The 24,941-nt window shown below is 41.2% G+C and overlaps 2 protein-coding genes across 5 annotated transcripts; both read left to right on the top strand.

Moving 5' to 3' along the window:
• The first annotated feature begins 2,979 nt into the window (after window positions 1–2,979).
• LOC133917161 (uncharacterized) lies at window positions 2,980–16,112 on the top strand. 4 transcript variants are annotated; one of them, XM_062361162.1, is made up of 34 exons: window positions 2,980–3,202; window positions 3,291–3,384; window positions 3,471–3,568; window positions 3,684–4,162; window positions 4,249–4,456; window positions 4,582–4,911; window positions 5,119–5,269; window positions 5,366–5,503; window positions 6,226–6,307; window positions 6,749–7,017; window positions 7,103–7,216; window positions 7,337–7,575; window positions 7,759–7,986; window positions 8,071–8,223; window positions 9,466–9,603; window positions 9,716–9,946; window positions 10,054–10,181; window positions 10,657–10,777; window positions 10,966–11,130; window positions 12,010–12,157; window positions 12,279–12,379; window positions 12,588–12,734; window positions 13,069–13,116; window positions 13,211–13,318; window positions 13,453–13,527; window positions 13,646–13,696; window positions 13,761–13,907; window positions 13,983–14,113; window positions 14,368–14,455; window positions 14,639–14,698; window positions 14,766–15,012; window positions 15,222–15,373; window positions 15,457–15,527; window positions 15,604–16,112. In XM_062361162.1, exons 1-34 carry the CDS (start codon window positions 3,032–3,034, stop codon window positions 15,926–15,928), a joined length of 5,436 nt encoding a protein of 1,811 aa, XP_062217146.1. In that variant the 5' UTR covers window positions 2,980–3,031; the 3' UTR covers window positions 15,929–16,112. The 4 variants fall into 4 exon arrangements, with proteins under 4 accessions (XP_062217146.1, XP_062217145.1, XP_062217147.1 ...); XM_062361161.1 differs by having other exon boundaries at window positions 3,288–3,384; XM_062361163.1 differs by lacking the exons at window positions 2,980–3,202; window positions 3,291–3,384 and having other exon boundaries at window positions 3,472–3,568; window positions 3,709–4,162.
• Window positions 16,113–16,240: 128 nt separating this feature from the next.
• Window positions 16,241–17,139, top strand: LOC133917162 (uncharacterized). Its single transcript, XM_062361166.1, has one exon. It carries the CDS (start codon window positions 16,376–16,378, stop codon window positions 16,883–16,885), a length of 510 nt encoding a protein of 169 aa, XP_062217150.1. The 5' UTR covers window positions 16,241–16,375; the 3' UTR covers window positions 16,886–17,139.
• The last annotated feature ends 7,802 nt before the right edge of the window (window positions 17,140–24,941 follow it).

The following is a 24,941-nucleotide window of genomic DNA, read 5'->3' as shown; positions in this document are numbered from 1 at the left end:
CCTCATTTGTTGCAGTCTTTCCTTCACCAAAGTAACAAGTGGCATTGCATTAACAATATCTTGATCCCTCTTTTGCAAAGATTGAGATAACTCATTTGTGTATCCAAGAATGATAAGCATCAAGTGTGCATTGAAAACAAACTCAAATGACTCCAAAACATCAACTATAGCATGTATGTTCGGCCAATCATCCATTTGTTTGGGATACTTTCCAAGAGTTATAAGTACTTCTCGAATTGTAGAATACATATCAATAATGTGCAAAATAGTTTTGTAATAAGAACCCCACCGAGTGTCACCGGGCCTAGTTATCACCATCTCTTGATTTAATCCACTCCCATTGTCTATTTCACCCAACTCAAGTGCAGTCTTAAGTTTTTGAGCTCTAACATCTCAAAGCATGTCATAACGTTTACAAGAAACTCCAATAATATTCAGCAAGCGAGAAACTTGTCCAAAGAAAATAGCACAACCAACATTTCCCTTGGCAATAGCAACAAGAACCAATTGGAGTTGATGTGCAAAATAGTGGATGTAATAAGCAGAAGGAGACTCTTTCATGATCAATGTTTTCAGCCCATTAATCTCTCCTTTCATGTTACTAGCCCCATTATATCCTTGCCCACGAATTTGAGTAAGAGTCAAGTGGTGACCAACAAGTAAAGACTGAATTGCTGCCTTAAGTGACGAAAAAGCTGGTATTGGCTACATGAACTACTCCAAAAAACCTCTCACACAACCTTCCAAGTTTATCAACATAACGCAAACAAAGAACTAGTTGTTCTTTATGTGATATATCACTAGACTCATCAGCTAGAATTGCATAGTGGTCATCACCAAGTTCTTCAATTATGTATCTAGTGGTTTCCCCGGCACAATATTTAATAATTTGCTTTTGTATCTTAGGGGAAGTCAAAATACAATTTTTTGGAGCATTTTTCAGAACAACCTTATTAACATCTTCATTATTTCCTGCAAGCCAGTCCAAAAGTTCAAGAAAATTCCCTTTATTGCTAGATTTCTCACTTTCATCATGTCGACGGCATGGCAAACCTTGACGCAAAAGAAACCTCAAACATCTAAGTGAATAGGTCAACCTAACCTTGTATAGACTTAGATCATGTTGTGACACCTCCAAAATAACATAGTAAATCATATCTCTCTTGCGCAGCTTTGTGAGCACTATCTATACCTCCCACATATTTGTCAAGTGCATCACTACCTATGTTCCAATTTCTCCAACCACCCTTAACAAATTTACTGCCTCCCTTGCCAAACAAATAACATATCATGCAAAATGCTGCATCCTTCTCAATACTATATTCAAGCCAAGGATATTTATGGAACCAAATAATACTAAAGCGACGATCTTTACCGTATATGTTCCTGGTTGGGTAATCATGAGCATAAGGTTGGCATGGACCTTTTAAAATATATCCTCTCTAAACTGCATTTTGATCATTAACATTATAGCTTGCAATATACACTCTTAAGCCAGGATCATGTTCGAGACGATCAACATCACAAATTGGAGGTGGTTCTTGTTCTTTAGGTCGCTCTTCAGCCATAACCGAAATCAGAACAGGATGTGATTGTTCTTGAGATTGCTCTTCAGCCATAGTCGGAAACGGAGATGGTTCTTGTTCTTGAGTTTGAGTATGCTTTTCAGCCACAATTTTCTTTGCCTTTGCTTAATGTTTTCGGAAAAGCGAAGCAATATCTCCCTGCCTCTTCATCTCTGTAAAACTACCCTGATTGAAGCCAATTATTCAGAAAGAGTGACTAGCTGTGAGACGCAACAGAAAGTCAGAAAAGGAAGATGCTAACCGGCTGTGAGAGTGAAGTGGCTGAGGCCTGAGGCTAGATGATCACGGGAGTTCAAGTAGTTCTGAGATTTTTTTAGTTGTTGTACTGACAATGCACCAGGCCACCAGTTGTCCTGCTCCTGCAAAAATCAAGCACTAGTGCTGTAGTGCACCATGTAAACTGACGGATCATATGATGCACCATGTAAACCGATGGTCAATGGACATACTCATTACTTAGTTGCTCACGTCTCAAGTACCTGGTGCTGCCGGATGGACCGATGGATCCATTGCCGGACCACCCGAACGTACTCTGGTACTCACGTACTGAGGCTATTCGGCGATGGCGATGGCGCTGGCCGTGCTGCGGAGTGCGGATCAGTGGATGGACCGATGGGCGATGGATTGAGGAAGTACTTGGCGGCAGTGGCGTGACTGCGTGAGGAATCGAGGACGAGGAGGCGAGGAGTCGAGTCGCACTCGGCAGCGGCGCGAGGAGGCGAGTCGTCGTGCGACGAAGACCGAAACCGTTCGTAGTTTTTTTTTTTTTACAACCGGGCTAACTAATTACTAGTTGAACTGGGCTGAACCAGGGTAGTCCTGGGCCTACCAGGACTACCCTGTGGGTCCGCCCTTGGGAAAGACTCCAAACCATTTCCTTTCCTCTTTTTAACATGCTCCCTAAGTTCTAGACGCTTGAAAACTCGATTGAGTACGGTTTTCTCTTGTGAGATTCTCCATTTTCATGCTTAGAGGGAGGTCGGTGGATAGTAGGTCGGTCTAGTGGAGGAGGTGGATGGGCCAGTGCCGGCGCGGAGGAAGCAATCTGATGGTGCAGCTATAGCGAGAAACAGAGAGAAGTTGGGTGTTGGAGGTAGAAGATAATCTCTGGTCCATTGGATCAACATTTAACAGTTAGAATTTGTTGACTGAAAAATTGACGATTTTAGATGCATTAAATATAGCATTACCCTTTTTTTTTTTATGTCAAAGCACAATAGCAAAGGTATTTCATAGTTTGGGTAGAGGATTAGACAAAGATTAGCAAGGATTACAGGTAGGAGAGGAGGGGACCTGGGCCATTCCAGCAAAGCAAGCCCATTGAATTGTTCAAGCCCAAGCTGTTACAACTTATTATCCTTTTCTCTTCGAGAAAAGAAAAGAAAAAGTAGAGTAGTAGGGTTTTGGTTTTCCCTCTCTCTCCGGTCTCCGCCTCCGCCTCCGCAATGGCGTCTGCCCCTGATCCTGCCGACCGTGCGCTCGCCGCCCTGGAGAGCTGCTTCCGCTTCCTTCCGGCTGACGCCGTCCCCGCGGTCGTCGACTGCGTCCTCGCCTCCTCCTCCGCGGCCTCCCCCTCCCAACTCTTCCACGCGCTCCTCCATTCCTCCTCCTCCAAGGTTGGTTGATTGGTTGCTTGCTGCTGCTCTCTTCCGCTCCCACCTCAACCAGGGCTCAATCACTTGCCTTTTCTTTTCCTGCCAGCAGGAACAGGAGCAGGAACAGGGTCTCCAAGCCCAGTCCGACCATCATGCCGCCATCTCCTACACCGCCGCGCTCTGCCATTTGCTCGCCCAATTCGGTCGCAACCCCTCCCTTGTCTCCTCCCCCTCCGCCTCTTGAGTCTTGACAAGAGAGTCTAATTTCTTGCTTGATTTCGGCTTTCAGACAGCCCCCCGAAGGCTAAGGATGCTCTGCGCTTGCTGCTGTGGAGGGTTTTCCTGCCGCTGCTCAGAGATGGCATCGTACCCAATCATCTTCACCAGGTGCGTGCTCCTCATCTACAGCCCACTTAAATTTGCTCCTTCCCTCTTAAATAAAGAAATTTATCTAGTCTATCCCCCGCTCGCTTATGTATGCATTTATGGTGTGGTGCCTCAGGTGATTGCTTTGATGTGCGATGCAGTCTCCAATACCGGATCCTGGGACCTACTAGGAGCTACCATAGTTCCATTCTGCATTCGGTCATCTGCTGTTGCCATGGGTTTGTACGCCAATGATGACTCCATGCTTTACCACAGTACCATGGAAGCGGGTTTTGATGGGGAGAATCTGTCACACATGCTACCGCTCTCCAAGGCGAGCAGTGTGTTAGCATCAGTGCTGGGGGACACGTTGAAGAGGCGAAGGACCATCCTCAGCGTGGGGTTGCTTACCTCTCAGGAATGTGCTGCTGATCTCGATGCACTGGTGCAGAATTTGACATGGGACATATCCACCTTGGTACTCAAGATGTTTGCACATGGTCAAGAGTATCGGTCTTGTGCAGCCCGGATCCTCCTACAGCCTCTACTCATCTCACTTGCAGATGTTTCCTGCGTCAACTTAACGTTTGGCGCAGTCCAGCATAAGCTATCGAGGTTGCTCTTATTCCATGTGTCAGATAGCTATGTGCCACTACATGTTAATTCAAACTTTCCCTACTCAATTTATATCTGTTCTGCAGGTTTGGTTTCCTAGAATGTATATGGAAGTCCTGTGTTTCTCTGTTTTCTTTGGGGTGTGGCGAGCGGCTGGACGCATACAACATACTTTCTTTGTACTTCTCAACACTCAAATCGGGAAATCTAGACGCTGTCTTGGGAGCTGACGAGGTCCAGGAATTTGATCTTAGGAATGTCAGCGAATTTTGGGATGAACTACGCAGGGGACTGGTGAGCCTTTCGGTGCTGACCTATTCTTCTTAGTTCTTAGTTATATACACCCAAATTTGAATGCCTGCTAGAAAATTGCTGGTCAATTTTGTGTTGCAGTAACATATGTGCCTTTTACACACCAGGTTGACAAGGATTCTTTAGTAAGGAAACAGGCCTTCTCTGTCTTGAAACTATCACTTAGCATGTTTACCTCTTCTTCTGGGAATGATGTCACCCATCATTTCTCCAGCAGGAGCTCAACTGCTTTTCCTGCTCAAACCAAATCAAATACTGCAGCGACAAAAAGAGAAAGGTGGGCTAGCAAAGAAGCTAAGTCCCTGGGCGTCAGAGAGATGGGCCAATCAGGCGAACACTGTTCGAGTGGTCAAGATCGGTGGAGGGTCTTCCAGTTACTCTATGAGATGCTCCAGGAGTACGGGACACATTTAGTTGAAGCAGCCTGGACACACCAGGTTAGTTGGTTTCCTCATTTAATCATGTTTCTCTTATAAAAAATGTCCACATTGTCATATGTTTATGTATAGTACTCCTGAATTAACATTTTGAGTTCTATATAGCCGAATATTCAGTCAATATTAGGGATAGCACAGCAATATAGTAATAAATAATACCGGCATTTTTGGCTTATATTGGCTAATATGTTTAAAAAAATTGTTCAGGTAGTGCTGCTGTTTGAGTCTACACCACAGAGTGACTATTTGAGTCACACCTCCCATGGAGCCTTTCATGCTCAGATGGAGTCTTTGGAAGGAATTTTGCACTGGATGGCAGTTCTTTGGGAGCGTGGGTTTACTCATGATAATCCTCAAGGTGAGTACTGATATGTAGTTCCCTATGTAGTTATGTATAAAACATATATATTTAGAATGCTGTCCTGTAATCTGCCTGCATGAATGCCTTTTGCAGTCAGATGCCTGGTTATGCAATCCTTTTTGGATATTGCATGGGAACGCTACAAGGTTTGCACCCAGATAATTCCAAGAGGCTTTGTTCTCGGTCCTCTGATACGTGGTTTGAACGATGTAGTTCACCACAAGGATTTCGGTTAGTTTTATCTGTTTTGCTCTAATTCAATCGAACATGGGTGGTTCTGCTCTGAGAGGAACGAAGTTGCTTTGTTTTATTATCATATCATATATGTGCCTTTCTTCGCACTTTGTGGTGTAGTTACTTTTCTTAGTAATTTTTTCTGGAACCTCTGTAGTTATACAAAATATTCTTCTGCCTCTAAAAGCTTTTTGAGAAACATTTATGCCCCTTTGTAAACATAGAGATGGATATAGCAAATTTCATACAATGTATCAACTGTGAACCAAATAGATAAAATTACTCAAGAAGCTTGCATCACTTCATTGATATTAGCCCTTTGCAGCAATATGGATTAAAGTTACATTTCAAACTGAACTTGGGACATGGTGGGAGACTTGTTAGTTAATGAAAATTTTGGCTGTGAATAGCCCTTCCTATCCAAGTTATTTTAATTTTATCCCTGGGTAGACATTTCACCTTTTTCGCTTGTTATTTGAGACCAGAATTCATTGAGTTACTTTGTTAAATACATCTCACCTTCTCTTGTTTAGTGAGTTATGTTGCTCACATTATTGTTGTTTTAGCCTTTTAGCTTGCTTTCTTCCTTTTAGCTTGCTTTCTTATCTTCTAGTTCTTTGATGCCATACATGCTTTCTTCTTTCTTCTTGTTTTATGGCATACTGTTCAATAGTACATTCTCTTTAAAATTCTGAGGTATCTTTCTAAACTACTTTTAGGCATTGGGGGTGTTTATAATTCGAAAACCATAAAAGGTGCAGAGAGATTTTTCAACACTTATGCCCATAACTTGACGGAACGGTAACTACTGCCTTATATTTCCATTTAATTATTTTGATACTTTTGACTGTGGAGCTGAGTTTCAGTTCAAAAGCAATACACTTTCTGTTATCATTTATAAGTCTTTACATCTGTTGAAAGGTGTTTATGCATATGGTGTGTCACAAACGAGAATTAAACTTACGGATTGCTCTGTATTTGTGTCTCAATGAAGATCACTTTTTAACTCAGTTTACATATATCACAGTGGAAACTGTTATGTATGCACTATAACTAGGCTTAGCCTATATGCACATGCTGTAGCTGCAAGGACTCTGTATCTGTGTCCCCAAGGACTATTTATGTTTGACCACAAACATGCTACTCAGCCTTAGTTTGGTTTGTTTTCAATAACTCAGCTTAGCTGCCATCATGCAGTGTTATGCTGAACCTCCTTCTGTTGCATTCATGTGTTCTTTACAGTGACCGTATACATCTGGTTTGGAGTTTGGCATCTGCTGCTAAGCAGGATTCATTTGGCCGAGCAGGGTTAATGACTCTTGCATTCTGTGTTGCTTCATGCGCATGTCAGTCAGATACAAATGATGTGCCATGTGCTACCTCTCGGAAAGAAGTGGTAAAATGTGACGGAGATGCACCTGCAGCAGTTAGGATTGTGGATTTGTTAGATGTCTTATGTATTCTTAGCGAGAGGAGCAAACAACACTTTAATCCAAAGTATCGTCTGAAAGGTTCTACATCTCTGTCTCCTATGAGAAACTTTGATCAAACGATAAGTAGTGAACAGACAACTTGTTAACTTGAAGTCAAATGCAGTTTGTGAGCAGGTTATCAAAGTTGCAACATCGCTGATAAGTGCCACTGAAATTCCACTTAATCAGCTTCCGCATTTCATTTCTACAATACCTCGAGAGTTCACTGATTATTTTGGTATGTACATGAGAGAAATGGAGGATTTATTTTCTGTCTGCAGTATCTGTTTTAATATTACCATCCTATTGTGGTTGTGTGGTATCCTTTGCTTCTCATTGCTGTTGTACATCCTTGTAGGACCACTGAGAGTAATAGTTCAGAAATGGTTTGTTCAGAAGAAAGAATGTTCTGCCGGTAACACTTTGTTGAATAAACTTATTGATTTCCCTACCACCTTTGTGAAGCACAAACAGGAAGAAGGTTCAAAATTGTTTGATGATGAGGATGTGGGTGCATGGGAAGCTGAAGCACGGAGGTGGGCAAGGATCCTTCTTCTTGTAACATCAGAGGAGCAATATTTGAAGCGAATCTTTGTGGTTTGTTTTGCTTGTCACCTGCTTTTTAAGTTGTATGAAATGATTTCACATTTGTTATTGAGTAAATAAGGGCTCTATATTGTGCTCAGATCTGGAACTTCAAGTTATATTCAATTTTCCTTTCTGTTGCCCCTCTTGTTTGTTTCAATTTATCTTTGTTTAAAAGGTATTTTTTCATTCCAGTTTGTGGAAGCATACGGTTACAAGCTCTCTGACCAATGTCCCATTGGAGAATGCATTCCTGTAAAGTTTTTTATCATTGTTTTAAGCTTGATTGAGGAACTTGAAGTGAGGCGGAAAAAGCTTGTTTGCCAGAATAATACCATCTTGAAAGGAGGTGCACATAGAGCAAATGGCTTAGAGCACCATGATCTCAATGAGAAGCTTGCAGAATCATTATCTCTAGTTTTGGTAACCCTCTTCTTCTTTGAACTGTCACTGATGGCCCTTTGTGTAGCAGCCTTTTGATCATTGTGTTGCTTAAATCTTACTTAGGAAAATATGGTGCTCTTCAGCAAGACATCTTGCTCAATTTTCTGGTTGAGAAGTGTGGAGAACACGGATTTACCGTATTCAGTTAAAGGGAAGCTGGGAGGCCCAAGTCAGCGCCGTTTGTCTACCTTTATAACCTCTTCAGTGTTGCAGGGTGTACGTTCATTCCTTCCTGATAATTTTTTTACTGCGTGTAAAAGGTTTCATTTGGCATGTTTCATATTACGTTTCAGAGATACTGCTATCTTGATTAAGTGCCAAGTATAATAAGAAAAATGTTCCCTAGTATTTTGAACTGTTTGGTTGGATAGAGGACAACTTTGTTTGCTGTGCTCGTTCAATCACGGTTTTCTGCCTACTATCCTTTCTTCAATTTTGAATCATGGTAATGTTGTTAAAGTTAATTTAGTAGCAAACTAGCAACTGTGGTATATACTCTACTATTTATCAGAATTTGATTTCTCCCTTTTTATCATATATTAAAGTCACGTCTACTACTCTGGAAAAAATAATTGGATTCTTGGCTGTTGAAAGCCAGCTTTTCCACTTCTTGAGGTGTAGTCATGCAACTTCTTGGTTGGTGCTAGATAACCATAAATTTTTTCCAACAAACACGATATCCCTTCGAGAGTTCAGCTTCAAACTCAAATGTGTTAGTAGAAACAAAAAAATTAAGTTGCTATGAAAAGTAACATTTATCTTTTCCTTTTCCATAGTTTGTAATAATATTCAACTTTTGGTCTGGCGCCAGATACACATGAAAAGTTCTGAAAAATAATAATATGGTCTACAATGTGTTGTGTCATCCTTTAAGATTTTAGCTTCAAACTCCAAACTCGTTAGTAGAAAAAAGAGATAAGTTTACTGTGGATAGTAACATTTGTCATTTCCTTTTTCCTTAGTTTTATCGTTTGTCAGAATTTACCCATTTTTGTTACTCTTTTTAGTTGGATCTTGTGGGTTTCATCTCTAGCCTACCCCAACTTGCTTGGGACAAAGGCTTTGTTGTTGTTGTTGTTGAGTGTCAACCGAGAAGTATATATTTTGTTTTGGAATTGTTCATGTTATTTATTTCCCTGAGGACACAGTTGGCTATCACGGGATCAAATCCTGGAAAATCAACAATAAATCCACCTAACATGTAGATAGTGAGATTCCAACCGTGGCCCTTTGCCACAAAACATGGGTGCCATACTGTTGGACTCGACCACCAGTTGACAATTTTTGTGTTGATTTAGTGCATAAAACAAAATATGTTGCAAGTTGCACCTTTAAATGTGATTGCACGTGATATCTCCCCTATAATAGCGCAGCATACTTTATCTTTACCTTCGTCTTCAATTGCATCTCACCATTTAATTGCCTAGGTTTGACAAATTTCCATTTCATTATTCACAGATTTGGTCAATGAGGTGTATTAGTTCTGTTGCCTTATGGTGTAACCATTACAGCTCCGGTGATTCTCTTTCTTCAACATTTTCTTTCCTATGGGACTTCTGTTGGGAAGTTATACAACACTCCACTAATGCCACCGAGGTATGTTACTTTTTTTAAAAATATTTTATTGAATTATTTCTATTTCAATGTCTTTCTGTTAACTTTCTTTATGTAAGTTTTCATGCCAACTTAACTCTCTTTCTTCCTGTAGACTGGAGCTGAACTTCACTTGGCAGCTTATGAAGCTCTAGCCTATGTTCTAGTAACTCTATCTACTGCTCGCAATTCTCGGTTTCTGGATCCTGTGGAAGCGAAGCAAACAAATCAAGCCAGGAAATTTTCATTGGATAATTTGGTCACCACTTTCCTTGACAACATCAACTATATCCTTATGAATGGAACTCTAACACGAAGCAGACGAGCTGTTTTAATGAATTGGAAGGTAAGAGTAACATCTTGCTCCCTTCTGTAGTCACTAGTGTGCATCACCCAACTTATGTAAACAAATAAGCCTATTTTGATGGCTCCTAATTGTTGATTTTGATTTAGTGGCTTTGTGTGGACTCCATGCTATCCATTTCTTGCTGCTATAGTGAGAATGAGTCTCAGCTGAAGAGTTTGGATCCTTTATTTTCATATTCAACGCTCCGATGCATTCTTTTTGATGTTATCGAAAGGTGAGCAGGGTACGAATTTGCTAAAATTTAGCTTTGTAGTTTCTTATATTTATATTCATATTGTAATGGATAAGCCAAACCGTGGGAGTGTTGCCTGAGATGGCATCCAATCACATTCCACTACTTGTTACCTTTCTATTTGAGGGAACCTTGCAAAGATGAAAGTTGTAACTTTTTCGCAAGTTGTTTTGCTAGTGTGACTACAAATCTATAGCTTTCCTATGTCGACTCAATACTCATTTTGTTCATTTTTTAATATATGAAGTCAATGCAAGGTCAGTTAAAGGAGCGACCAAAAGTGCTAATTTAAATGATTGATTTGCGTTCAATTGCCATTTTCTAATGCAAATTGGTGCTGTGTTGGGACTCGGTTATATTTTCTTGTTTTGCTTTGCTGTTAATGCTTCAATTTGCACTCTATACTGAGATGCATTGTTTTCCTCTGAACTCAGTTATTTTTTCTTAATTTATGCAGCCTTGAAAATGCTGGCGAAAATTCTGTCTTATCCATCCTGAGATGTGTGAGATCTGTTTTGGGGCTGTTACACTTGAATATGGGCTCCAGGAATTTTACCTCTTTAGGCATTAGTTATGAGGTACTATTCATTTATGCCTTTTCTCTCCCGTGTAACTATTTATTCCCCAAAACACAGCTGCTAACACTAGAGGGTAACCTGAAACTTTTATGATTGGTGTTACTTTTTCCTTTTAAATTTTAGCTTTGGCTTGTTTCAATTGTAGTTACCATTCAGTGGACATTTATGTTTCATCTCTATTTACCCAGATTATGATGCAATTAGTAAAATCCTCCTGGATCTTGCACCTTAGCTGCAACAAACGCCGAGTGGCGCCAATTGCTGCACTATTATCTGCAATATTGCACCCAGCAATCTTTCCTAATTTGGAAATGCACCAGACAAACGAAAAAGGGCCAGGCCCTTTGAAATGGGTCAGTAGTCACATATTGTCTTTATTACTTTACTGTTTTTGATGCAACACATTCTTCTTGTTCTGTAATTGAGTAGTTAGCAGATGTAAATGCATTGTTGCTGATACTGCTGCTGTGTGTGCATTTGTTTGCCTGTTCAGCTAAAGTGATGCTGGCTTTTGATATATCATATATGTAGTCTGCATTGTGAAATTTAGGTACATGAATACAATTATTATCTGATGACAAGTATTCTGTTCATATGATTCTCGATTTATGCATGAGAGGAGTTGAGATCATCATTGTGATGCTGATTGCTAAGTAACAAAAAAGAAAATAGTGACCGGGCACATATCCGGTGAAAATGGGTCAAGTGTTGGAAAGTTGAAATTTTTCTTACAAAACATACCTATAAGTCTTTAAAAAACATGAACAATTCCTCATCTATAGGGGAGTATATGTTATGATTCCATACAAAAATTGAAGTCCAAACTTGATCGGTTGATCCTGTTCATGAGATACAAAAAATGACGTGTCTGAAATTTTATCCTTTTTGTATTTTGTCCTTTTGTGCATGTGTTCGAAATTTGTCATTTAAAACATTGTAATAATTTTGCCACCTCTTTCACATTTTCACGCTGTGCTGCTACAGCTGATGTGAAATATGCCATGATAAAGCACAATTCAGTTAAACATGTTGTTTCAACCTTCAGAATAAGGAAAATCGTGCATTTTTTTTTGTCTCTACTAAATGTTCGTTTATTGACCTATACTGGATCTGTACATAAATTAAGTGGACTCTAAATGTCATTCACAAAGAACTATGAAGCTGTTCTTCTTTAGCTCCAAGCTTTCCTTGTAATAGTAAGCGTTGCAAATAACTCATCCATTTGTTTTCAGTTTATTGGGAATCTTCTTAATGAAGGTTCAAAAAGTCCTCGAACTACTCGCCTAGCAGCTTTGCATTTGAGTGGTCTATGGTTGATGTACCCACAAACTCTTAGATTTTATATGGATGAACTGAAGCTACTATCGTTATATGGATCTGGTAATACTTTTTTTCTATTATTTTCTCCTTTCCTTCTGTTGGTAGCTTACTAAAGCAAGGCAATATGCCTGTTGTCTATTATTATATTCTTTCCAACCAGTACTTGCTGTTTATTGAATAGTGGCATTTGACGAAGATTTTGAAGCTGAACTCTCTGAAAACCACGAAGCAAGATTTGAGGTTTCCATGCTAGCGCAAAGTCCAGATCATGAATTCATGGAGGTAAGTTCATTTGAAATTACCATGTGAGGTACAAGTACGCATCTAATACCTTCCTTAGCTTCCTAATCTGGTTACCTTTCTTAACAATAAGTGTTTCGATGTAGTGGAATACGGCACTGCGGAACCTTCTGTTTTCTTTTTTCGGTATTGCCAATGAATGAGCAGTTTGATCATCTCACATTTAAATGGATTGGCAATTTTATTGCAGGTTTTCATTAATACAGAATTATATGCTCGCGTTTCAGTTGCTGTTCTCTTTCATCAGATTTGGAAACAAATCAAAGAAAAGAGTAGCCTGGAAACTGAAGCTCTTCAACCTGGCAAACTATTTCTACTAAAACTTCTTGACTCCGCGGTACTTTTTTAGTGTTTTCATATTCACAACAGTTTTATATATGACTGTAGTTTTCTATATTGGACAATGCTGCCTGAGCTTTCCAATATGCTCTGGCCACCATCTTGTATTTGATGGTTGTATGGTATTATCGTATTGAACTATTCAGATATTTTTGTCCATTCGAATTTCGATCTGCCATGGGCCAAATACTGGTTTATCACCTTGCCAAAATATGACGAAATCTTGAGTTGCCTGATGCTGTAAATTTTACTGGTCGTTTTTACTTCTATTCCAAAGCACGGCACGAATTAGGGGAGTTCTGACACTTTGTTTTTGCACTTTTGTCCGACAGGTGAATGACAAGGATCTTTCAAAAGAACTTTACAAGAAATATAGCAGTGTGAGCCTTTTGTTCTATGTGATTTTTTTGGTGTTTTTACTATTGAGAACTTTGATATCCTGTATCATATTTCTAAACTATTCATATTTCTCAGGTACATAGGCGTAAAGTTCGTGTGTGGCAGATGATATGTGTTTTGTCACACTATGTAGAAGACGATATAGTTGGAGAAGTGACATCTATCATTCACATCTGTCTTTATGTAAGAATTTTATCAATCTTCATGAGTGTTTGCATATGTGGGCACTTAGTTTACTTGTGATGCATTATTGTTATTTGTTGCATTACTTTTGCATTGGTGAAAGTTCAAATGACATACTCCTTACGTTTTTGCAGAGAAATAATTTGCCCGCTGTCCGGCAGTACTTGGAGACATTCGCTATACTTATTTACTTAAAATTTCCAACATTGGTGAGAACTCATTCATGCCATTCTTGTTGATCTATGCAGCTAATGTGCAGTTATTTAGATGTCAGTACAATCTTATCCCCAGTAACTGTCGATGTTTCTGATGTACTATCATTTGCAGGCAGAAGAACAACTTATTCCTATTTTTCATGACAAAGGGATGCGACAACAGGTGAACATTTTAGTGAGACATTTTTCTACGTTGTTTTGGTTATTCATCTCTCTCCTCTCTGCAGGCACTGTCATCTTATGTTTTTATAGTAGCAAACGTGATCCTCCATTCAAGGCAGCTGGCTACCCAGATAAACCACCTGAATCAACTGCTTCCTCCTATAATGCCGTTTTTAACATCTCATCACCACAGTTTACGTTGTTTTACTCAGGTAAAACCATCTACTTTGAAATTCTTCTGGATTATCACATTGTTCTAGTCACCTGAAGATCCATTTTGTATGCAGCTACTTGTGCACTCAGTGCTATCAAGGTTGTGGCCTACTTTGCAACTCGAAACTTCAGAAGATGCAGTCTTTGAGAGGAGGTGCATTCAAGAATTGAAAAATTATCTGGCAGAAAATTCTGACTGCGTGAGGTACATCCACATACCAAGTTTTTCTTTTCTACATGTGTTCTTAGCTATGCTGTCCTGAGTCCTGACATCACCCTGTTATGGAGTTAGTTTGAGTTCTGAACCTTGGTCTTGTTTCTTTACAACTATTGATCTGAACTTATATCCTAAATACTCCATTTGTTGATCCAACCTCCAATTGTTCGGCAAAGTAAATATAATATTAAATCATCAGTCGTTCCTTCAATGTCTATATAATTCCCGTCTTCTGATTTCAGGCTCAGAGTTTCAATTGAAGGTTTCCTTGATGTTTTTGATCCCAATGCATCTGGGACTCCTTTGGGAATATTTGGCGCTCGTCCTGAGGTTCATAATATTCTCTTTTCATTCTTAACATATTAAAGGACAGGAAGTCTTAGGACGCCTAATTCCTTCAAGACAAAGTTTAGGACCATTATGGTTTTTTTAACTGAGGACCATTACGCTTTTGATGGGCACTGGATGATTGAGCCTTCTGATAAAATTCTGAGTATTCTGTTGCTTGTGTAGGTGTCTGACTTTGAATGTGTTCCAATGTCTGTGATGGAGCGAGTGATTGACTTCCTGAATGTAAGCACTTGGACCTAGCCTATCTTTGTTTCCATGGAACTGCAAGCTAAATTTTTTTGTATCCCAGGATGTGAGGGAGGACTTGAGACATTCTATAGCAAAGGATTCAGTAACAATCAAGAATGAGGATCTCGCAGTGGAAGAGCATCACAATGAGGACAAAACTGATGGGAGCATATCAGAGTTCTTGCAACCTAGTCAAGATGCACTCAATTTCCAGAAGAAAATTACACCCCATAGGGACTCTGAGCAACCATTGAACTACAGGGGTCATGGAACAGTTGGTGATGACGGTATTTCAAGTTTAATTTCCGGTATGTGAGTTCATCAGTGCAAATTTGTTGGTCTATATATTGTGTGTGCCTACCTCTATCCGATTCTGTAACTTTTGTTTTTTTAAAATTTCAAATATCCAAGCTTTAGGTGCGTTATTGTTTGTTAATTGAACCTCTCTTTGCCACCGTGTTGTTGGTGCGTGCCCTCCTCTCACCACACCTTGTATTGTATTATGTTACGTGTGCAGAGATGGAGGAAGATGACCAACTTTTCAACCTAGCGCTAGAAGCAAGAAAACATGCTGTGGAAACAATCAAGCAAAGCCAGCAAGAATTGATCGTGGTTGCATCATTGGTAGACCGCATACCTAATCTTGCCGGACTGACAAGAACATGTGAGGTATTGCCATTCTTTTTGATGGTTGATTCCTAGCTATATTTAGAGGGTTGGCTAATTCCTATCCTGTTGTGTTGTGCTGACAGGTATTCAAAGCAGCTGGTTTGGTTGTTGCTGACAAGAGTATTGTTCAGGACAAGCAATTCCGGCTGATCAGGTTACGTAGCTGATTCTTGTTTTCTCTTGTGTTACCGTCTATGATTGTTTCTCAGTTGTGGTGCATAGCATTGCAGTGTGACTGCTGAGAAATGGGTGCCGATGGTGGAGGTCCCGGTGGATAGCGTGAGAGTGTACCTGGAGAAGAAGAGGGTGGAAGGGTATTCGGTGATCGGGCTGGAGCAGACGGCCAACAGCAAGCCCCTGGACCAGTTCGCCTTCCCGAGCAAGACGGTGCTGGTGCTGGGGCGGGAGAAGGAAGGAATCCCCGTGGACATAATCCACATCCTGGACGCGTGCGTGGAGATCCCGCAGCTGGGCGTGGTGCGGTCGCTCAACGTTCATGTCAGTGGCGCCATCGCAGTCTGGGAGTACACGCGGCAACACAAGCAACCAAGCTGATTTCATTTAATCCCCGGTTCAAGACTTGTTATTTCTTTCAATGGCCTTTGGCTTTGACTAATTTCTTTTTGTTTTGAGTCGCCGTGTTCTTTGTTACTTACTGCTACAGCACCTGATAAAGTTGTTCTCATCTGTAATGTAAAAACACTCATCGGAAAAGGAGACGATTGTTTAGGCACATTCACAGATCCGATCCATGAATGGGCTGAGGAGGCAGGCGTGAATGGGCTGGGCCGAAAGAAAGATAGAAAAATTCGCTGTTGGGCCGGCCCATCATAACCATTTGCCCGGATGCAGTGCAGTCCCCTAGATCCGGAGCTCCTTTTATCCTTTTCGCCGGCGACTCGACTCGACTCGACTCCATCCCTCCTAGCCCCCATCGTGAGTGAGTGAGACAACGCGCGATTCCCTCTGATTCCAATCTCCCAGCTTTCTTCCTCCGTTGGCATGGCCGCCTCTGCCTCTGGCTCTGCTCGGGCTCGGGATGAGGAGGTGGAGTTGGAGTGCGAGTGCGGCGACATCTCCGCCTCGCAGGAGGACCTCCTCGCCCGCTCCTCCTTTCTCGGCGGCGGCGGCGGCGAAGAGGAGGAGCCCGAGGTGTTGAGCACCCCTCTTACACAGGGGCGCCAAGAACAGAAGAAGCAACAGGGGGGCCAAGGTGGGGAGGAAGACGAAGATGCCATCACCATGTGCACCCTCCCCTTCACCCAGTCCCCTTCCCCAACCTCTTCGGAGTCGAAGATGAAGACGAAGCAGCCGCGGAAGCCTAGGGTTTGCACGAGGAAGGTGAGAGGCGCCCGGATCAGGAGGACCCCGAGCCTCAGCCCCGACCGCCGCAACAGCAGCAGCGTTGTTGACCCTCTCTGCAGTGCCGTGCTCATGATCCCCACCACTCCTGCTGCTGCTCCCACCGGCGACCTCCTCGCGCTTGCTCGCCAGCGCGGCTTCTTCTTCTAACTTGACGGTAACGGCAAGGAAGCAGCCTCAGCCTGCCTGTTATGCCAATCCGATCTACAATATATGCTTGGAGTGCTTGCTGTATATGTTTTGTTTCGCACAAGACAAGTAACTAGAACTCATGAGCCAGCCTTGTCATGTTGTTCACTTGGTGTTTGGATTTTCGTGTAATCAAATCATACTGCTAGATAGATAGATATATAGATAGGTAACACTAGTTACCGTCAAGTTAGAATTACAATTACAATTACAATTGCAATATCTCCTGGACTGACTTGACTGTGAGAAGCAACTTTGTTTTGTTTCTCAGTCAGTCAGTCTGGTGTCTGCATTTAGAAATAAATTACTCCAGACATTTGAATAGATATTAGATAGCATGGCTAATTAACATTGAGCACACTCCATGCGTATGCTTATGCGTATATCAAACAAACCCGCCCCGGTGGATGCATGGAGCAATTACTACAAGGCTACCTCCTGCTGCTGCTGCTGGTGGTGGTGGATCCATGACCAACCCTGCACGCGAAGAGAAGGTGCTTAATTAGATTTATTTTTGTTATGAACAGACACCTTTTTAGTTAAACATGTGATCAATTAGTGATTAAACTGTCATTAGCTATTACAACAATGGGACACCCATTCGGGTGGCAGTTCCATCCGAATGGACATGTACTTGTCCCTTGAACATGTATATATGTGTGTAAACTCATCAATCAAAAGTAGAGTTTTTCTGATTCTCAAAAGACTACTTAGAACACGTTATCAGCACATAGCCTCAAACCACTCAGCATTCACAGAAATCACAGAAGCAAAGGACCGATCGGCCACCACCATCACAACAACCAGATGACTCGAAGGTCTCTCCCAGAAAAAAAAAGTAAAGAAAGAAGATGGTTTCACCTTCATCCACCACTGGAGAAGTCCTTCGATGCCTGATGAACTTGGAGGCGGTAGTTCTCTGGCACATCTCGCCGCTTAGCCAACCATGTGCTCATCGTCGTCGCCGCGCTCGTACATGTGGTCCTCGCCGACGTGCCACCGCCATGGTCCTCCAAGGGCACTAGCAGCCCCTATAGTGACTCCCATAGCCACTATTCCTGCCGGATCACCACCCACGATGGCAGCACGCAGCGGCGCTGCACCTTTCTTCAACAGCACTTCGGCGGTGGCGTCCGAGGAGGAGGAAGATCCAGAGGAGCGTGTGTGGCTGTACTCCCCGGAGTATACTCCACTGGTTCCTCCAATGGCCGATGCGGCTCCCTCTACGACGATTGCAGAACTGACTCCGGAGATCCGCCATCGCAATTGGATCTTCCGCGTCTGTCGTGACAGAAGCCTCCCGGGAGCAATGGCGGACTACAATCCCGCCTCTTCTTCCCAAGGCATCGACCTCAACACGCCAGCCTTCATAGACTCCAGTGTTGAAGTCGTGGAAGTCCTCTACGAGGACTCATCCATCACTGTCTCCATGGCGGCTGCACTGCTCATCCAAGCCGATGGCTCCTCTTCATCGACTACCGGCTCCACCGTGGCTACCCCCACTACGCCGGTCCGTTGAACCCTCCGCTGCTTCGCCACTACAGCGGCCAACTGCCGTCCGGGCCTTCGCCTGGGATCATGGGCCCTTGCGGCCTCCAGCCTCCCCTCCGAGGGCATCTAAACATGCCCTGGCGCGTGCGTGTGCGAGGGGGGAAGGGGCGGTGCACCCCCTCGCCCGCCGTCTCTGCACGGCGGCTTGACCGCCTCCTCTGCATGGCAGCTCGGCCGTCGCCTCTGCACGGCGAGCCCGCCTCCTCTACACGGCGGCTCGGCCGCCGCCTCCTCTGAACGGCGAGCCCGTCTCCTCTGCACGGTGGCTTGGCCGCTGCCTCCTCTGAACGGCGAGCCTGCGCCTCCTCAACGGCAGCTCCGGGCTCCGGCGTCCTGGCGGCTCGGCCTCTACTATGACCGAAGCGGCTCCAGCGAACCCACCTCCGGTGGCTTGGCTCCGGCCCCCTTTGCTGGCGGCTCGACCTCCACTACGGCCGGATCGGCTCTGACGTTTTGGGTTTCACCCACATGGTGACGGCGGCACAAGGGCCGGTTAGGGTATGGCAAACCCTAACCCTAATCGGCCGGCTTCTTCATATATATGGAGTGGGGAGGGGGGGGGGGCACCAAATGGGCTTGGGCCGAAAGGTCAAAAAAGCCGGAGCCTAGGTTATTTCGGCCCGTCAACCGAAAATGACTACATAATTGGCATTTTTTCCAGAAACCCCCCAGGTTTCATATTATTTATAGCCAATTCTAGTATTTAATATTTACAGTACTGTAAAATCATGTTATAGCTCATGTCTTTAACTATAATTGTGATTCGTACTGTTTTATGTTGTATATATATGTTCTAGACCCTGTTTTCTCTGGAAATTTTATATGTTCCATGTATTTTGCCCTTATGCATACCCTATTACATATATATATATATATATATAAATTCTGTTTTACAATTTTGTTTTTGCAATAGAAATTCTATTTCTTGCAAAAAACTTATTATTGTAAACTATGTGATTTACCTCTCCACTTGATATAACACTATGTTCCAAACTTTCGCATATTGGCCATACACTAAGTAGTACTCTAATACTACTATGGGATCTATGCTATGTCAAACACATAATGACTATCCTTAAGTGCGTACCTAATATCAAATTTAGAACCAAGGTCTACATCTTTTAAGGTAATTACCTTAATTCATATCTCATATTGGCCATACACAAGATAATATCTATGTACTACTGTGTGATCTACACTATGTTTGCACATAGTGACTATCCTCTACGTGCGTACCCAATTTGAGTATGAATTAAAGAAGGTCTACACCAATTTTGGTGATTAACTTTATAGTGTTAACACAAAATTTGCATAACACAAGTTGGTGAAATTCATGGCATCTACTGCATAGTTACAGATTATGCCCCCACTACTAAAAGGTCTACACCATCTCGATTACCTTCAATGTGTTACCGATATAATTTAAGGTCTACACTATGTAACTCAAATATCAACTTGACTTTACAATTTTTGCACTATTACAATATTACCATGATTCTTTAATTTACCTAAAATATAAATTCATTCAATCATTGGTCAATTTGTAGGACAAAATGTCTAACACTGAGTTCGAAAGACTCGAGTTAGATGGCAAAAACTATCTAACATGGGCAATGGACATGAAGATAAGTCTATTATCCTGCAGACTTATGACGGCAATTAATCCTCCTCAAGAGGGAGATCCGCTACTTCAAGATCAAATCAAGTATGGGGTTTTATACTACATAAGACACCATTTACATCTAGATTTAAAATCTGAATGGATGAAAATCCACATGACCTATGGAACTCACTCAAAGAGCGATATGAACAGCAAAAGATAGTAATACTACCTAAAGCACAATATGAATGGTCCAACATTCGCCTCCAGGACTTTAAGTCCATTGGAGAATACAACCATGTTGTTCACAAGATCTACTCAAGATTGTTTTTTTTTTATAAAGCTTCCACCGATACGGAGAAAATAGAAAAAACTTTATCTACAATGTTTCCTGTACATAGGGTATTGCAACAACAATACAGTGCTAGGAACTATCAGCATTATTCTGAATTAATTCATACTTTACTTCAGGCTGAAAAGCATGATGAACTTCTTTTAAAGAATCATCACCAGTGCCCTACATACACCGCCCCTTTACCTGAAGTAAATTCAAATATTCAGAATACTAAGAGTTTCGACGGCAACAAACGCCACCTAAAGAGCTTCAGAGGCAAGCAGAACCACATTAAGAAGCAGAAATTTCATAGAAATAACAAGGGGAGGGCATTTTCAACAACAACAAAGACAAATCTGACATTTGTCGTAAATGTGGTTGCTACAGCCACACAACTAAGAAATACCACACCCCAAAATACTTAGTTGATCTCTAACTTAAGTCCGTCGGACAAAGCCGACCAACTCAAGGCAAAAGATTTGAAGCTCATTTCAATCTTCAACCTGACACCACCAGGACGACAAGTTGTTCCCAAAACGTTCATCCAGAACCGAACAACGACATCACTCTTCAACAGCAAAAGGACCTTGATAGCATGGACAATATGCTTGTGGAATTTGCTTCCACTGACTTATTTGGAGACCTCAATTAGGTTCCCAATTAATTAGATATTATTATATCTATGTCATACATAGTGTTGTAATAGGTTGTTATCATCACATACTGTTGTATATTCCAATAATATATCAACACATGGATACTCAATAAAGTTGTATGTATTCTATATATATCTATGAAGAATTTCACATTATCTATTTCTATATATATAGATGATTACGGGAGACAATCCAATAGAAGAGGAGATGTGTTTAGTGGATGGTGGTACCACTAACTCTATACTAAGGGAGACTAAATATTTCCAAACTCTGAAAAAAGTTAAAGAAATGTTTTGACGATCGCAGGACGCGATGCTATGATTGTTGGCTCTGGTCACGCCATAATCACTCTACTTATGGGTACTCAAATTACAATCGACGATGCACTCTTGTATCCCGATTCAACACATACCCTACTAAGTTATAGAGATATCTGTCAAAATTGTTTCCATATCGAAATCCATGATGACAACAAAGAGGATTATCTCCTCATTACCAAAAATAACGGATATGCTAAACAAATACTAGAGAAAATTCTCTCTTTATCTTCAAGATTGTACTATACATACATTAAACCCGTACCACATGTTGCGTATAATACAATTTTTCAGAATGTAGACACATTCCAAATATGGCATGATCGCCGTGGTCATCCCGGTGTCAGGATGATGCAAAAAATTATTTGCAACTCAATTGGTCATGGCATGAATACTGCTAAATTCCCATGATCTTCGGATTTTGTGTGCACCGCATGTGTCACAGGGAAATTAATTTTAAGACCCTCTTATCTTAAAATTAGAGCTGAACCACTCAAATTCTTTGAACGTATTCAAGGCGATATAAGTGGTCCTATCCAACTATTAACTGGACCATTCAGGTATTTCATGGTTCTCATTGACGCATCTACACGATGGTCACACGTGTGTATATTGTCCACACGAAATCATGCTTTTGCCAAAATAATTGCTCAAATTATTAAATTATGAGCACATTATCCTGAACATAGGATACAATCTATTCGAATGAACAATGCGGCTAAATTCACCTCACGCGCCTTCAATGATTATTGTATGGTCCTAAGAATTCAAGTCCAACATTCAGTACCTTACGTCCGTACTCAAAATGGTTTGGTCGAATCTCTCATCAAGAGAATCAAGCTCATTGCACGACCATTATTACATAATTGCAACCTACCAACTTCATATTGGGGTCACACAGTCTTACACGCTGCTGACTTAATTCAATTGCGACCAACTGAATATCACACTGCTTCCCCACTGCAGTTAGTACGTGGAAATCCTCTAAGCATTTTCCATCTGTGAAAGTTTGGTTACGCTGTATACGTACCGATTTCACCACCGCAGTGTACATCAATGGGCTCACACATGAAATTTGGGATCTACGTGGGATATAATTCTCCGTCGATCATAAAATACCTCAAGCCCCTAACAGGGGATCTATTTACAGCCTGATATGCCGACTGTATATTTGATGAGGAGCATTTCCCGGTATTAGGGGGAGATTTCAAGTACCAGAAAGAATGCTAGGAAATCAATTGGAATATCACAGACATTTCCTCCTCAGAAACACGTACTCGAGAATCTAAACTCTATGTTCAGAGAATTATAAATTTGCAAAATATTGCAAATAACCTGCCATATGCATTTAATGACAATAAAGGTGTCACTAAATCATTATTCCTGCTCGGATTGTGCCGGAAAGAGTGGAGGTACCAAATAAAACCACTCAACTTCCAAATCAAAATAAGAGGGGGAGCAGTACGGACACAAAGGATAAAGCTTCTTGCAAGCTACCGCGAAAATAGAGGAATCCTTCTTCCAAAACAGTAAATACAAATCAACGTCAAGTTAAAAGACACTCAAGGCCTAAGGATACTGTACATCCAGTGGATGCTCAACATCCAAATTCCAGCTCAACTGTGCACACAAATACTAATACCGGGACATCGGAACACCTAGACTCAATCGCAATGAGAAATCACGATGAGTCGGAAAGGGTAGATGAAATTTCCATCAATTATATTGATTCTGGAGAATCATTTGACAGAAAGACTACAATTGTCGACACTTACTTCTCCTCAAAGATTGCAAACAACCTTCTCGATGATCCAGATCCAAAGATCATGGCAGAGTGCCGCAAGCGCTCGGACTGGACACAATGGAAGGATGCAATCCTGGCAGAATTACACTCGCTCTCCAAAAGAAAGGTATTCACATCAGTAAATATTTTTCCTGTGGGATACAAGTGGGTTTTCGTCCGCAAACGGAATGAAAACAACGAGGTGGTGAGATGTAAAGCGAGGCTTGTAGCATAAGGGTTTACACAGAGATCCGGTATTGATTTTAATGAGACTTATTCTCTAGTAATGAATGGTATCATGTTCCGATATCTAATTTCATTGGCAGTTCAAAATAATCTATCTATGCAATTGATGGATGTAGTGACCGCATACCTTTATGGGTCACTTGATTCGGACATATACATGAAAGTCCCCGAAGGATTTGACATTCCGAATCCAAACGCAAACTGCAACATGTATTGTGTAAAACTTAAAAAATTATTATATGGTTTAAAGCAATCGGGAAGAATGTGGTACAACCGACTAAAAGAATTTCTTTTACAAAAAGGATATTCCAAGCATGATGATTGTCCATGTGTCTTCATAAAGAAATCCTCAACAGGTTTTGTATTACCTATGTGTATGTTGATGATCTCAATATTATCGGGAATACAGAAGATATAGATGAAGCACGCAATCATCTAAAGACGGAATTTGAAATGAAGGATTTGGGTAAAACCAAATTTTGCTTGGGAATACAATTCGAGCATCTTCCTTCAGGTATTCTATTACACCAAGCCGCATATACCCAGAAAATATTTGAGAAATTCAATATGGAAAAATCATACCCTTCCAAGAGTCTCATGGTTGTTCGATCTCTTGATATGGAGAAGGATCCATTTAGACCACATGAGGAAGGAGAAGAGATACTGGGACAAGAGGTTCCTTATCTCAGTGCTATTGGAGCGCTTATGTATTTTGCAAATTGCACCTGGCCTGATATCGCTTTTGTAGTAAACTTACTAGCTAGGCATAGCGCTACTCCAACTAAACGTCATTGGATAGGAGTTAAGAATATCTTATGATATCTCCAAGGCGCTATAGATCTTACTCTTTTCTTTCAAAGAAATCAAGATATGAATATGATTGGATACACTGACGTTGGTTACTTATCAGATCCCCATAATGTCAGGTCACAGACAGACTTTGTGTTCTTAAATGGTGGAACAACCATTTTATGGAAGTCTTCAAAACAGACTCTAGTGGCTACATCCACTAATCATTCTGAAATAATTGCATTATATGAAGCATCACGTGAATGCGTATGGCTTCGCAGAATGATCAACCACATACAACAACTATGTGGTATTGGTTCTATTCAATCACCGATAATTATCTATGAAGATAATTCTGCATGCATTACTCAAATGCAAATAGGTTACATAAAGAGCAATATAACTAAACATATTGCTCCTAAAATGTTCTATCCTCATGAATTACAAAATAATGGGGAAATAGAAATTTTGCAAATCAAATCATGTGATAATCTTGCTTATTTGTTCGCTAAGTCCTTACCAACTTTTATATTCCAAAAATATGTTCATAGAATTGGTATGCAACGACTGCGAGATTTGTAAGGTTCGGGGGGAGTTAGTCCCTGAATAAATAACATGTTCTATTATATTGTACTCTTTTTTTATGAGTTTTTCCTATACGGTTTCTCATATAAGGTTTTTAATGAGGCAATATCTACTTTGTTCTTCCTATTTTTCAAATAGTTTTCGGAGGTTTTAATA

The sequence above is a fragment of the Phragmites australis genome, chromosome 4 (genome assembly GCF_958298935.1).
Source record: "Phragmites australis chromosome 4, lpPhrAust1.1, whole genome shotgun sequence".
Classification (NCBI taxonomy): domain Eukaryota; kingdom Viridiplantae; phylum Streptophyta; class Magnoliopsida; order Poales; family Poaceae; genus Phragmites; species Phragmites australis.
Note: the sequence above shows the minus strand (reverse complement) of the source record. Positions and strands in the feature narration are given on the sequence as shown.